Genomic DNA, 13,149 nt, shown 5'->3' on the forward strand with positions numbered 1-13,149 from the left:
TCTCCACACACCGGAGGAGTATGTTCAGTACACAGCCGCACGCCCATCGTAGTCGGCCCTAACGTCATCCACAAAGTCATCCTACGAGTTGAGGTAGTTCCGGACAGCGCCTTGCAGTTTCGTCGCACCCTCGCCGAGCATGTTCGTCAGGTTTTCGAGATCGTCGCCAGCGGTAAGACCGAACTTGCGGACAAAGTCCTTGGCTGCGGTTTCGAGGTCGCCGTAGTCCTCGTCGCCGACTTCGTCTTCGGGTCGGCCAAAGTATGCGTTAGAGGAAATAGCGCTCGCGCCTTCGAAGCCTACATAGCAAGTTAGTAATCGAAACGTGCATGCTTTTATAGATATCACGTACCTGATAACCTCTCCTTGGCCTGCGCAGTAGCAGTAGGATCGAATGCGTTGCGTCCAAAGAACTCGTCACTGGAAATACCCTTTTGTGTGCCAAACTTGTCGCGTGCGTACTTCTCGCCGTCATCTTGTGTAGGCTTGCCTACACTGCCGAAGCCACCCATCTTCTTCTGTGGTGCAGCCTTCTTCGCAGCACCCACTTGTCCAAAGCCCAGACGCTGTACGCCCATGCCTAACCTTTCCATATCTTGGCTGGAGCGCTTGGTCTTCGAGGTGGAACCGAAACCACCTCGTGGCGGCGATACGGGAGTCGGGGAGACAATGGCGGATGCTTCGGGGGCTTTCGACTTGGTGGCCGCCGCGGCCTCTGCGGCTTCGGCTTCGGGATCGTAGCCCAACTTCTCGATGCGCTCAGCCTCTTCACGGGCCTTTCGCTCTGCTTCCTCAAAGTCTAGGCCTCCATCTGCGGCAACCACCTTCTTTGCTCCGAGACCCTTCTTCTTGGCTCCCAGAATGTTCTTCTTCGGCGCAGCGCCAGCGGTCGTCTTTCGTACGGCAGCGGGCTTTGCAGCGGGTGTGCTCGATTCACCGCCAACGAGTGGCGATTTGGGACGATCTGTTCCATTGCCGTTGGCGCCAGGCTTCAGGAAGGGTGATCCTCCAATCTTGGGTGTACCAGTACGCGAGGGTGGGTTCGACGGGCGCTTGATGGCGGGCTTATCCCATGAGGAGAAGAAGTCGTCTTCGTCATTGGCTGGCGTGTTGGTGCCGTCGGTGCCAACTTCAGGCACATCTGTGATAACGACCTCGTTGGGGTACCTGGTAGAATCGAATTAGCCCAGTTTACCGTGTAAGAGAATTGCTTCTTACATCCTGGCGTCCGCGGCGCAGCGCCTGGTCAGCTCCTCCTTGTACTTGGTGGCGGCATTGCTGGTGTATTTGGCCTTGTGGTCTTTACTCGCAAGCGCAGCAGAGCCTCCGTGCGACTGGAAGTACTTGGTGGCGCTTTCGTTACCGCCCACTTTCATGATCCGTAATTGGTCCCATTGCCAGACTACCCCCAGTCAGTATGTGTATTGTATAGCCATGAGACTCGGAGTGAACGTACTGTCGAGGTTGGTGGATCGTACGAAGGAGATATGGACACCCATGTTACGATGGTTGGACGAGCAGTCGAGGCACAGGTAGATGCCAAAGGGTACGGAACTCCATGTTGGGTTCTTTGCGCCGCAGTCGAAGCATATCTAGGGATGTGTTAGGCATTGACCGAGTATCTGTCTACTTGCAAGACGCACCTTGTTCGCGGGCTTCGACTTCAATTTGGTAAAGATGTTCTGCGACTCGGTCTTGGTGGCGAGGGCAGCCATGGTGGGAGTGGGTAGGAATGGTGCGGGTTGGCGGTAAAGGAGTCGAGCTGTGGTGGGGATAATTTGGGTTGCGGCGCTCGGGAATGCTAGGGTGTCGTTTTGGAAGCCGCGTTCTTGACACGTGATACGCGCGATTGCAGGTGCAGGTGGTACCTCGATGTCGCAACTTCAATTTCTACTTTCCCTTTGACCAGACATTATCTACTCCACATATTGCGCTCAAACTTACGTGTCTTATAAAAAATTCGTCTGGACTATATCCATGGTTAAGAGACGCCTCCCGAGGTCAGAACCATGGGTACGACTCGGTGCTACGCGCTCACTTCGCGCGCCTGAACTTGATCGCTACACTGTAGGCACAGAGCTGAGCTGCCGTCAGCAATTACGGCAATTTCACTATGCTTGTGCTCATCAACCCCATACGAATGACGTAGGCTTCGGACGCCAGCATCCTATCTCCCTATCTTCCCGTCCCACGACCTGACGCGACAGCACAAGTGGGGTATGCATATACATATGATGGCATACCTCATATGCTTCCAAGTAGCAGCTCATGTCTATTGCATACTCACATATCAACTCTGATAGACTACAGACTACAGCATCCCACAACTCCCCACCATGACCTCCCTCCAAACCGTCCCCGCCCGCCGCGGAGCAGCCACCCTCGTCAAAGCCGGGCAGAAGATAAAGATAACAAACACGCATGGAAACCAAGTTGTCGATACCTGGGCGCTCGCACTTCCCTCCTCCGGCCTTTCTACCGCGTCCTCAAAAGTCGAAGCAGCACTCTACCCAAACGCGACCTCCGACTCGCCGTCCAAGTACTCTACTACTGCGAACGCTGCTGCCAGCGCGCCCGAATACATGTCCATGTGCCACTGCCGGGCCACGCTACTGAAAGTGACGCCTGCAGTGGGCGATGTAATGGTCAGTCAGAAGAGAGCGCCGATGGTCAAGCTGGTGGAAGATACAAGTCCAGGCGTGCATGACACTTTGGTCGCAGCGTGTGATCGGTGGCGGTACAGTGAGCTGGGTGTAAATGGATACCATGAGTCTTGCACAGACAACTTTTGGGATGCTTTACACACGCTGAGCACGTCTTTGTCTCTCGCGGCTGAGTATAAAGAAGCGCTTGAGGGCCTTCAGGCAAAGATGGGGTACAGGGTCCCGGATCCGTTCAATTTGTTTATGAACATTCCTATCACGCAGGAAGGTGAGGGGGCGAAGAGAGGTATTAGTTTTGAAGAGCCGAAGACGAAAGCTGGAGACTATGTGATTTTGGAGGCGCTTCGGGATGTGGTTGTGGTGATGAGTGCGTGTCCTCAGGATGTTCTTACGATTAATGGGAAGAATCCCGTGGATGCTCATTACCAGGTTCTGGACTGAAGCTGCAAGGTGGAGTGAATCGTGTGATAGAGTCATCAATATTCATACATGAATACGATATAACGTTACATGAGTTCATCTCAGATACGAGAACAGCGAGTTCGGTCCGGCCGATTCTAAACTGACAAAGAACGTGAACAGCAAACACCCTGCTGTGAGTCCCGCTCGCCATATCCAGTGCACCACTTGACCTTCCCTGGTCTGGTCTCTCCTCTCTTCGTTCTCTCTGGACAACCGTCTCCCTGCGCCAGGCCACTTACCGACCACTAAAGCCGCAAAATACCATGCTGCCAGGTGAATGAACGACGCCAGCGGTAAGATAGCTAGAATCCAGATGACGAAGAGTCTACTGCGTAGAATAGAGGAGATGCCGAAGATGTCTGCTAAGCGCGTGAGAAAGAAAAGCGCGACGGTGCTGACCATGATAATCTGGGACACCAGAAGGATCAAGTGATCGTGATACCAGTCGTGCGAGGCGAAGTTCTCGTAGGGGTATGTTGGAAGGTTAATAAGCCGATTGCAGTTCTGGGAATCGAATGGGTCTGGGTCGACAGCGCTCGGATCCTCCGCCTCTGCATTCGCCGCCGTTCCAGGCGGGGAGGATGTGTCCTCGTCAGCTCGGATGATCTCTTGAGCTTTTGCATCGTCGTCAAGGTACGCCTGGGCCATTGAGAGAAGCGGCAGTAGTAGTAAGATCAACGGCAAAGTCTGACCGAAACCCCAGGAGTTCTCTTCGGAAACCTTTTGGTTGAGCGTGAAGTTGTAGCCGTCATAGTTCCATGAGGCTGCGGCGCGTGTATCCCAGACTTTGATGGTACCCCATGCCATTGCGAATGTCAGCCAGAGGATCTCTAGTAGCATTGACTCAGAGACATCGTAGATGGCTCGGGCGATGATGAAGCCAGCGTACGAGAGCAGGTATGGTGCGTGCCAGATATATGCCTGAATCGTATGAGATGATGTCTTGTCCTCCAAGGATTTAAGGAATCGCTTAAACTTCGTTCCAGGTAACGTCCGGAGGCATGTGCGGGACACGTCTCCGCCACGATCGAGTAGCTGTATACCGCACCGAACAAAGGAAACCCCAACGATAACCACAGAGAAGATCATAGACCAAATCTTGGGACCTCGTCGCAAGAACGACCGCATACCAAGCTCTTTGTAGAAGCAAACAGCGCTCAGACTAGGGTAGAACCCTTCCCCATCATCGGGATACCCATTAAGCCACATCCTCGACCCTGTCGGAAGCAAGGCAGCAATTAGCAAGAAAGCGAGGAGAACCATAAAGACCAGTCTGACGAGTCTCATACTTTTGTTGGTCTGCGAACAGCCTTCGAGAAAAGCTGTGGCAGACACGAAAGCAAAACTGGCAAACCATGAAATGAAGACCATCATTTGCCAGTGATACGCCGAGATGCCGCATTTTAGTTGCGAGTAACCGGCGATGAGGATCGCGGTACCGGTAACTAGGTTCAGGTCGCTGAGGATGAGGACGGACTTTTCAATGGCGTACTGGAAGCGTCGGCTGGGAGTCCATGAGAAGACACGTGAGCGTATGAAAGTGAGGATCCGATGGTCGACTGCATTTATGGGGGTGTTTGATGTGCTTTTTGTTTGATGGACGTTGTGGACGGTGATATAGTGGATGATGAGTAAGAGTAATGTGAGATATGCTGAAATCGAGAAACCGAGAATGACCTGTTGTGTACGGAGTTAGGCGGAGTGATACACATTGAGTCCTGATACTCACACCGATGCCTGAGAGATCTGAATCTGGCAAGAGAGGTGGCACATTACTGAGGTTTGTCAAATTAGTTGAAGAGAGCCACGCGCAGCTCGGTAACTGGCAGCGGGTGACAGCCTCTTTCACCGTGGTGTTCATCATGAATTCATCTAAACATGATCGAGATGGTAGAATAAGAAAGAGAAGCTGGACACTCCGACGCGAAAGGCATCGCTCGCGCCATCAGCCGCTCCATATGTTACTGCCCTGGGAACAGGCCGGCGGTCAATACTAGTTGCGCCGAAGCATACATATGTTCATACTGCTAAGTTACCATAAGGGTAGTGCTGTTATGTTGACTAGGCAAAATTGTCGAGTCCTGCGGCTCGAACGTACTGTGTGATTTCGAGAAGATACCTAGGTAATGATAGAAATGTGGGCTACGGTGTTGTCAGGCGCGTGATGGATGGGTGCAACTGCCCGGACAAACGACGCTAGCATTGGATGCGGGACTAGCGCGGCGGCGAGGCGAACTATTTTCCCCACCGGTATCGATAGCGTCGTGAACTTTTTTGCCCTGAAGTCTCTCCAACGCGCAGACGGCTCTACTCGACATCAACATACCGCAGCCGCCAGAATGAAGACCCAGTGGAAGGATATCCCCGCTGTGCCTACGAGCCAGGAGTTTCTGGACATCGTGCTTTCCAGGACCCAGAGGAGGTAGGTGCCTTCCTCGACACAATTGCGCAAAGCGCCTTCCCTCTACCACCCGGCGCTTTGCGACTTCGCAGGCGCAATGCATATCGCATAGAGGATGACAAAGCTGACTGCAACCCAGATTGCCGACACAGATTCGTGCTGGATTCAAGATCAGCAGAATTCGAGCCTTCTACACGCGAAAAGTCAAGTACACCTCCGAAACCTTTACCGAGCGCCTCTCCACCACCATCGAGGCTTTCCCGCGCCTCGCCGACATCCACCCGTTCCACCGCGATCTGCTCAACACCCTATACGATGCGGATCACTTCAGAATTGCGCTTGGTCAGCTTTCGACTGCAAAGTCGCTGATTGAGACGGTTGCGCGCGACTATGTCCGTCTTCTCAAGTACGGACAGTCTCTCTTCCAGTGCAAGCAGCTGAAGAGGGCCGCGCTGGGTCGTATGGCCACCATTTGCAAGAGGTTAAAGGACCCTCTCGTCTACCTTGAGCAGGTTAGGCAGCATTTGGGTCGTCTTCCGTCCATCGACCCCAACACCCGCACACTCGTCATCTCCGGCTTCCCCAACGTCGGCAAGTCTTCATTCTTGAAGTCAATCTCAAGGGCCGATGTCGAGGTACAGCCCTACGCTTTCACCACCAAGAGTCTGTATGTCGGACATTTCGACTACAAGATGCTCCGGTTCCAGGCCGTTGACACTCCCGGTATCTTGGACCACGCACTCGAGGACATGAACACCATCGAGCATCAGTCTATCTGCGCCATTGCCCATCTCCGCGCCCACATTCTCTACTTCATGGATCTTAGCGAGCAGTGCGGTTACTCCGTAGCCTCGCAAATCGCTCTTTTCAACAACATCAAGCCTCTATTCGCCAACAAGCTCATCTCCATCGTCATCAACAAGATCGATCTTATGCGCCCGAATCAGCTCGACCCCGAGACCCAGGAACAGCTACAGGGTATGCTCAAGTCTGGCGAGGTTGAGATGCTCGAGCTCTCTTGCAACACAACTGAGGGTGTTATGGCCGTGCGAAACTCTGTCTGCGATCGCTTGATCGCTGCCCGTAACGCTGAGAAGCTAAAGGCCGGTACCAACAGCGCCGGCGAGCCTTCTGGCCGTCTCGGTGAGCTGCTTCGCCGTATTCATGTTGCCCAGCCGTTGGGCGGCGTTACTCGCGAGACTTCCATCCCAGAGGCGGTACTCAACAAGAAGAAGTACGACAAAGAAGACCCTGACAGGCCGCTCCTTGAGCGTGATTTGGAAGAGGCAGACGGTGGAGCTGGTGTGTACAACATCGATCTCCGCAAGAACTACATGCTCGAGAACGACGAGTGGAAACACGACCGCATTCCTGAGGTCTTCAAGGGCCAGAACGTCTACGACTTCATCGACCCTGACATCGAGGCCAAGCTTGCTGCGCTCGAAGCTGAGGAGGAGAAGCTGGAGGGTGAGGGCTTCTACGATTCCGACGACGACCTTGAAGACGCAGAGGAAGCGGACATCAGGTACAAGGCAGAGCTCATCCGTGAGAAGAGGCAACTCATCCGCAACGAGGCCAAGATGCGCAAGAGTCTCAAGAACAGGGCCGTCATTCCCAGGACCAAGAAGGCCATGCAAATGTCAAAGATGGAGACACATCTGGAGAGTCTCGGCTACGATCCCTCAGCGGCTGTCGAGCGTACGACTGCAAAGGCAGAGGCGCGAGGCCGCAGCTTGGCTCGTGGAAGATCAGAGGCTCCTGGTGGCGATGCTATGGACGTCGATACGCCTGGTGCTGCTATGCTTGCACGTGCCAAGAGCCGAGGCCGCAGCCAGAGCACCAACAGGAGGAACGATGGTGTTACGAATGAGGTTGCCGCTTCTAAGGCTGAGAGGCTGCAGAAGTTGTCGCAGCAGAAGATGAACAGGATGGCCAGGCAGGGTGAGGCCGATAGGCACCAGACTGGTTCTTTGATCAAGCATTTGGTAAGTTTGCTTCCGAACCATCTACCTTTCAGCACAATTGCTAACAGTTATCTAGACCGCAGGAAAGCGTGGTATCGGAAAGACCAGCCATCGTTAAGCGGGCTGGGGTCTTATGCGTTCTTGCATTGCGTGTTTGCAGGTGGGAAAAATCATGGCTGGCGTTTGGGATGCATTAGATACCAACTCGCTGTCGATGAAAGCAGCGTGGTAATGCAATACTTCTTTCCATCACCACCCTGACTCGAGCGAAGTTATCGCGCAATATTTCGATGAAGTTCGTGATGCCCAGCAGACTTCTAGGCTTGACACAGGTGAAGCTACTGCCCGGCCTAAGACCAGCGATCTGCACACCCAAGGCATTGGGCATAGACTACACACCAAGATCACGGCACAAGCCTGCCGCACCCTCGTGGTGGTGGCATCCTGCAGGGCGAAAATAGCATGAACCAGCGCTCAGCCTTGTTACGCCCTGCCAAGGCTTTTTGCTTACCGACCCTTCAAAGCGTGGTTTGGAAGGCGCTCTGAAGTTGCGACAACCACAAACCCGCTATCACATTCCCACGATATTTTACAACCCCCAAATGACTCCAAGGAATGCCGAAGGGGTTTCACTGCACGATGACGATCTCTACTAGCTGTTCGATGCAACTTCGCGCAAGAGCAACAAGGTAGAGATGACCGTAAGCACAACGAAATCCTTCAGTCCCGTCTCGCGTGCGGGCGCCTAGAGTTCTCACTTTCCAACCTCCTGTTTTCATCTCCCAGATCCCGTTCGTTGGGAGTTTTGCGCTATCGGTGTTAGTGCATGCCAAGTAATCCAAGCGTTCCGGTTGAGTCGCTCCACATCCGCTGCAGCGACTGATTCCGTGGCCTTGCGCTACGCCAATCCACTGCGCGATTGTCTTATGGCGTTTTATCGGAACACACGTGGTCGCCTATTCACAGATAGCTCCCGTCGTCTTTTCCTACGGACGGTACAATCCCCAAGAGCCGGGAGTTTCTGCTCAATATCGACTCGCTCTCTGGCTTACTACTCAACGGACGAAGCCGCTAAGCTATTTGAATACACATCAGGGCGATGGATGTTTGTCAAACCCTTCCACCACAGCCATGGCTCATATTGACTATGGAATGAAGTTGGAATGACGTCTCGAAGCACTCTGAACGAAGACGCGTCTTTGATGTATCGGAGTTCAAGCGCTTCGCGGCTGCAGCTGTCAATCAGAACGTAGAAGACGTGACTTCCTTCGAAAAACCAGCTGAAGGGGGTTTCAATCGAACCTTTCTGATCACGATGCGTGACGGCTTCCAGTTTGTTGGACGCATTCCTTACCTGGTTACAGAGCCGAAGCTCCTGGTCGTAGCCAGCGAAGTCGCGACGATGGACTTTCTCCGTTTACATGGTATACCTGTCCCCAAGGTCTACAGCTACTCAGCTACATCGGAGAACGCTGCTGGCACCGAATTCATTTTCATGGAGTTCATTCAGGGTACGAACTTGGGTGACATATGGTATAACCTGCCTGAAAGGGCTAGAATTACTGTTGTCGCTAAACTTGTGGAGCTGGAGTCGAAACTGTTTGCTCTTGAGTTTCCGGCAAGCGGCAGTCTGTATTACACCAAGGACTTGCCAGTTGCATTCGATAATTTCGAGGGTCGTATCGCGAAATCTGCCCGCCATGGCGACTTCTGCATTGGTCCTGACACAAGGCTCAGAATGTGGTATGGAAAACGGGGCGATCTCCAGATTCATCGCGGACCACGTACGTGCTAGCTCTTCCATTTATACAGCCAGGTTCACGTCTTTGTTGACCATCTGCTGTAAGCCATCTCAACTAATTATTCCAAAGATACAAATCCAACATCGGCACTCGTAGCCGGGGCCAAGAAAGAGATCGCATATCTGACCAAGTTTGGCCGACCGCTTCACCCCTTCCAACGTCTGCGGCGAGAGATTTACAACTATGAAAAGCAATCGCCCTTGGATCATGTTGCCAGCCTTGAGAAATACCTGCAAACTGCGCCTTATCTCATCCCGCATAACAACGAAGCTCTTGCCCGGCCGACACTGCGACATCCCGATCTCCAACCAAACAATGTAATTGTCTCGGATAAACTTGAAATCACTAGTCTAATTGACTGGCAACACTGCGCAATACTCCCGCTCTTCCTGCAGTGCGGTATCCCAAATAGCCTCCAGAATTACGGTGACGCCATTTCAGAATCGCTTGAAGTGCCACAATTACCACCCAATTTTGACGACTTAAGCGAGAGGGAACAATTCGAGCAGGCCGTGCTCCTACGCCGGCGTCAACTCCACTACTACTATATTGCAAAGACTGCACAACTAAACCCGATTCATTACAACGCCCTAGCCCACGACTTCAGTATAATAAGACGAAAACTCTTTGATCACGCGAGCGAACCCTGGGAAGGCGATAATGTGACACTGAAAGCTGATCTCATCTATCTAACGGAGAACTGGTCGAGTATTACCGCCCCAGAATCGAGCGCAAGAGGCGATTCGAAGGTTCCTTGCCCGATTTCTTTCACAGAACACGAGGTAGCCGAGTGTAAGCGTCTGCATGCTGCGCAGGTTGAAGCCGACGAGCAGCTCCAGGCTTGTAGGGATGCTGTTGGCATCGGCCCGGAGGGATGGGTACCCTTAGAGCAGTACGAAGAGACTAGACAACGTGAACGAAAGCTCAAGGCGGCTGCGCTTGAGTTAGCTGAGTCGAACGAAGAACGAGCGAGGCTCGAAGAGCATTGGATCTTTGGTGATTTTGATGAAGAGGAGTATTCGTGAGCAATCAACACTGCTGGAAGTTTTGCTTCTTTCCGAGCGACGTCTAATGGCGCTACCCAGGTAGGCAACGATGCGTTGTCACGGCACGAAGCACGCCCGAGCCAGTGGTGCACACCTATGCACTGTGCTGTTGTGTACACGCGTCGTAGCAAAGTCGTTACGACCTCGAAGGTCCGCTACGTTACATGGTGCTGATGATCTCTTAACGTCGCTATCTGAGAGAAGTTTTCTGTAGTAGACGAGTTCTTCCAGAGCTTGCACGTCTCTACGCGACCTCATGGCCGTCGTATACGCTCGCTTGTGGTCAAGGCCGATGGTTTCTTGTCAAGTCTCTTCTTTCAAAGTCGCGCAGGGGCGGTGCGTTACTGGGATAGAAGTGCCATTGCGTCGTATGCACGCATCAGGATCAGACCACAGTCTGAGTCAAAGGCACACTCCATTGTTTCGTACCCAGGTAGGCACAAACACATTAGTTCTTCAGCCGGTGCCTTCACAGTCCGAACCTGGCTGAGCATTCAACTTGCGTATACTTGGTATACATTATACGTAAAATTCCAGCCGCATTGGTGGAGAGACTACCAGTAATAGAGCATAGTGAAACATCTGGTCCGAAATATGGGGTATCTGGCAAGGGTCAAACCTCCTATGTATGTACGAACTGCGCGCGAGACATACACTAACTTCGTACATCGACCTTTTAGATCGAGTTTGCTGCATCGGAAGAGGGATAAGAACGACGTTATCCGGGAGCGTCTCTCGGCTGTTCTTTGCTTGCGCAATGTCATGCATCCCGCTAGATCAAACAAGAAGTACCGCCGGCACTTCGTGTCTAGTGCATACTTGCACCTGACCTCAGTATGGTCGGCATATCGCGCGTCGATATCGATGCTGTATCAATCGAAATATTATATAGGGCCCTGATGTAGCCTCTAATGCCACCTGGGCATCAGCAAAGTCATTCCTTCCACTTTTCCATTCTTCAACATGAGACTATCTTACACCCATCTTATGGCTTTCCTCCTTGGAGCCAGCCGTGCGCAAGAGTCATGCAACTCCTCTTGCCAGACGGCATTTAAAGGAGCCCTCCTCCGCGAGTCCTCAGGATGGGTGTCGAAGAACGTAACGCTAGACGAATTCTACACCACCCCAGCCAACACCACTGGAGCAAAGCCAGGCGCCCTACTGCGATGGCAACAAGTCTCACGCAACGACAGCAACACTAAGTTCACAGCACCAACCGGCATGTCTCTTGCGCGTTTCATATATATGACCGAAGACATTGAACGAAACCCTATTCCGGCTACTGGATTTGTGCTGTTGCCGTACAACAAGCCGAACCGGGACGAGCCACTGAATACAATAGTCTGGACACACGGCACAGCTGGTAGAATTCGAAACTGTGCACCGTCCAACAACAAAGACTTGCACTATGAATGGAGAGGCCCGTATGCTCTTGCCCTTGCTGGGTATGCTGTCATTGCGCCCGACTATTCGGGTCAGGGTTCAGATATCCCCCAAGGCTTCATGTACGAGGCGGGCTTCTTGCACGCAGCCGATGCTGTATACGGGTTGATTGCTGCCCGCAAGGTTCTCGGCGACTTGCTCTCTGAGGAGTACGTAGTTGTCGGCCACAGTGAAGGTGGCATGACAGCTTGGAGAACCAACGAGCGTCTCGCGATGCCCGACCAAGAAGAGCTGCTGAAAGCAGGAAAGTTCCTAGGCTCTGTCGCCGCTGCTCCCGCGCTCCGTCCTCTTGACCTCTTCCCTGAGTCTATCCGACGAGCCAATGGTGGGCCGTTCGGCGGTGCCAACGCCATCTTACTTCTACAATCGCTCGCACTGCTCTTTCCTAACACCTTTCATCTCGAAGACTACCTTACAGATGCCGCTCTCGATCTTCTTCCACTCCTGGATCAAGGCTGCATTCTCGTCGCAAACGCATTATACGGCAACTTCACCAGCGCACAGATGTTCAAGAAGGTTACCTGGTACGAGCATCCAGATGTTGTCGACTGGCAAAAGCGCTACAATGGCGCTGGCCCTCACGCTCTCGCTGCACCTATGCTTGTTGTTCAGGGCATCGCCGACTCTTTGGTGTACGCGGCCAACACCAGGAGTGACTTCAATCGGACTTGCAGCGCTTTCCCAGAGTCCCGTGTTTCGCTACTTTTGTATCCGGAGGTCGATCACTTGGGTGCCTCGATGGTCACAGTTTCTGACTATCTTGCTTGGATTAAGGATCGCTTTGACGGTGTGAAGGTGCCGCAAGGCTGTCATACTCACACTAAAGAGACGATTACGAGCACGTTCAGAACTGTGGTATCCTACTACAGTGGAAGGTAGTTTAACAGTCGTTCCGCAAGTTCTATTCCCTTATCTTCGTTGTATTACTCTGTTAGCGAGTAGACGCTCCACTACTTCTACAAGCAATCTATTACTACAAACCTTTGTTGTGCAAAAACCGAGGATTTGAAGCCGTGCACATGTGCCACCAAAAGGCTAGTCCGAGAAGAGCAACGTTCCTTTGCTAGTACACAAAGAGCGTACCTAGGTATTCCTAAAGGGTTCTACAAATTGACAGAAAACATACAACAATGCCTAGAATCTCCCATGTAAGCACTGCGTGTGAGACATGACGACTTCGTACATCAACATTTGTGCGCAGTTGTTGTTCTCTGCAAGGCGCAGTGCGCCTTCTCTAGCTCGTCGACGAGGCGCGTTCATACGCTAAAGAGGATCCTACCATAATCCCTGCAAACGCCCTGCATCTCGAGGCCCATCGTCACGCGCCTAACAATGCGTTGACCAAGCACAACGCCGTCATTCTCGTCG

The 13,149-nt window shown here is 52.7% G+C and overlaps 6 protein-coding genes across 6 annotated transcripts; 4 read left to right on the forward strand and 2 right to left on the reverse strand.

Annotated features, from left to right (window-relative positions):
- Positions 1-81: 81 nt before the first annotated feature.
- J4E84_000068 (uncharacterized protein) lies at positions 82-1,715 on the reverse strand (the record flags this gene model as incomplete). The annotated part of the gene is made up of 5 exons (XM_049382712.1): positions 82-299; positions 353-1,167; positions 1,219-1,402; positions 1,457-1,592; positions 1,644-1,715. The coding sequence occupies 5 exons, from the start codon at positions 1,713-1,715 to the stop codon at positions 82-84; spliced, it is 1,425 nt and encodes a 474-aa protein (XP_049248230.1).
- Positions 1,716-2,336: 621 nt separating this feature from the next.
- On the forward strand, positions 2,337-3,104 carry J4E84_000069 (uncharacterized protein; the record flags this gene model as incomplete). The annotated part of the gene is made up of 1 exon (XM_049382713.1): positions 2,337-3,104. The coding sequence occupies one exon, from the start codon at positions 2,337-2,339 to the stop codon at positions 3,102-3,104; it is 768 nt and encodes a 255-aa protein (XP_049248231.1).
- A 75-nt stretch (positions 3,105-3,179) lies between these two features.
- J4E84_000070 (uncharacterized protein) lies at positions 3,180-4,334 on the reverse strand (the record flags this gene model as incomplete). Its single annotated transcript, XM_049382714.1, has 1 exon — positions 3,180-4,334. The coding sequence occupies one exon, from the start codon at positions 4,332-4,334 to the stop codon at positions 3,180-3,182; it is 1,155 nt and encodes a 384-aa protein (XP_049248232.1).
- Positions 4,335-5,464: 1,130 nt separating this feature from the next.
- NOG1 (Nucleolar GTP-binding protein 1) lies at positions 5,465-7,608 on the forward strand (the record flags this gene model as incomplete). Its single annotated transcript, XM_049382715.1, has 3 exons — positions 5,465-5,547; positions 5,666-7,511; positions 7,567-7,608. The coding sequence occupies 3 exons, from the start codon at positions 5,465-5,467 to the stop codon at positions 7,606-7,608; spliced, it is 1,971 nt and encodes a 656-aa protein (XP_049248233.1).
- Positions 7,609-8,892: 1,284 nt separating this feature from the next.
- On the forward strand, positions 8,893-10,317 carry J4E84_000072 (uncharacterized protein; the record flags this gene model as incomplete). Its single annotated transcript, XM_049382716.1, has 2 exons — positions 8,893-9,274; positions 9,362-10,317. The coding sequence occupies 2 exons, from the start codon at positions 8,893-8,895 to the stop codon at positions 10,315-10,317; spliced, it is 1,338 nt and encodes a 445-aa protein (XP_049248234.1).
- Positions 10,318-11,301: 984 nt separating this feature from the next.
- J4E84_000073 (uncharacterized protein) lies at positions 11,302-12,660 on the forward strand (the record flags this gene model as incomplete). The annotated part of the gene is made up of 1 exon (XM_049382717.1): positions 11,302-12,660. The coding sequence occupies one exon, from the start codon at positions 11,302-11,304 to the stop codon at positions 12,658-12,660; it is 1,359 nt and encodes a 452-aa protein (XP_049248235.1).
- Positions 12,661-13,149: the final 489 nt, after the last annotated feature.

This window comes from Alternaria hordeiaustralica, assembly GCF_023758085.1.
Source record: "Alternaria hordeiaustralica strain BMP 2776 chromosome Unknown scaffold_1, whole genome shotgun sequence".
NCBI classification, from domain to species: domain Eukaryota; kingdom Fungi; phylum Ascomycota; class Dothideomycetes; order Pleosporales; family Pleosporaceae; genus Alternaria; species Alternaria hordeiaustralica.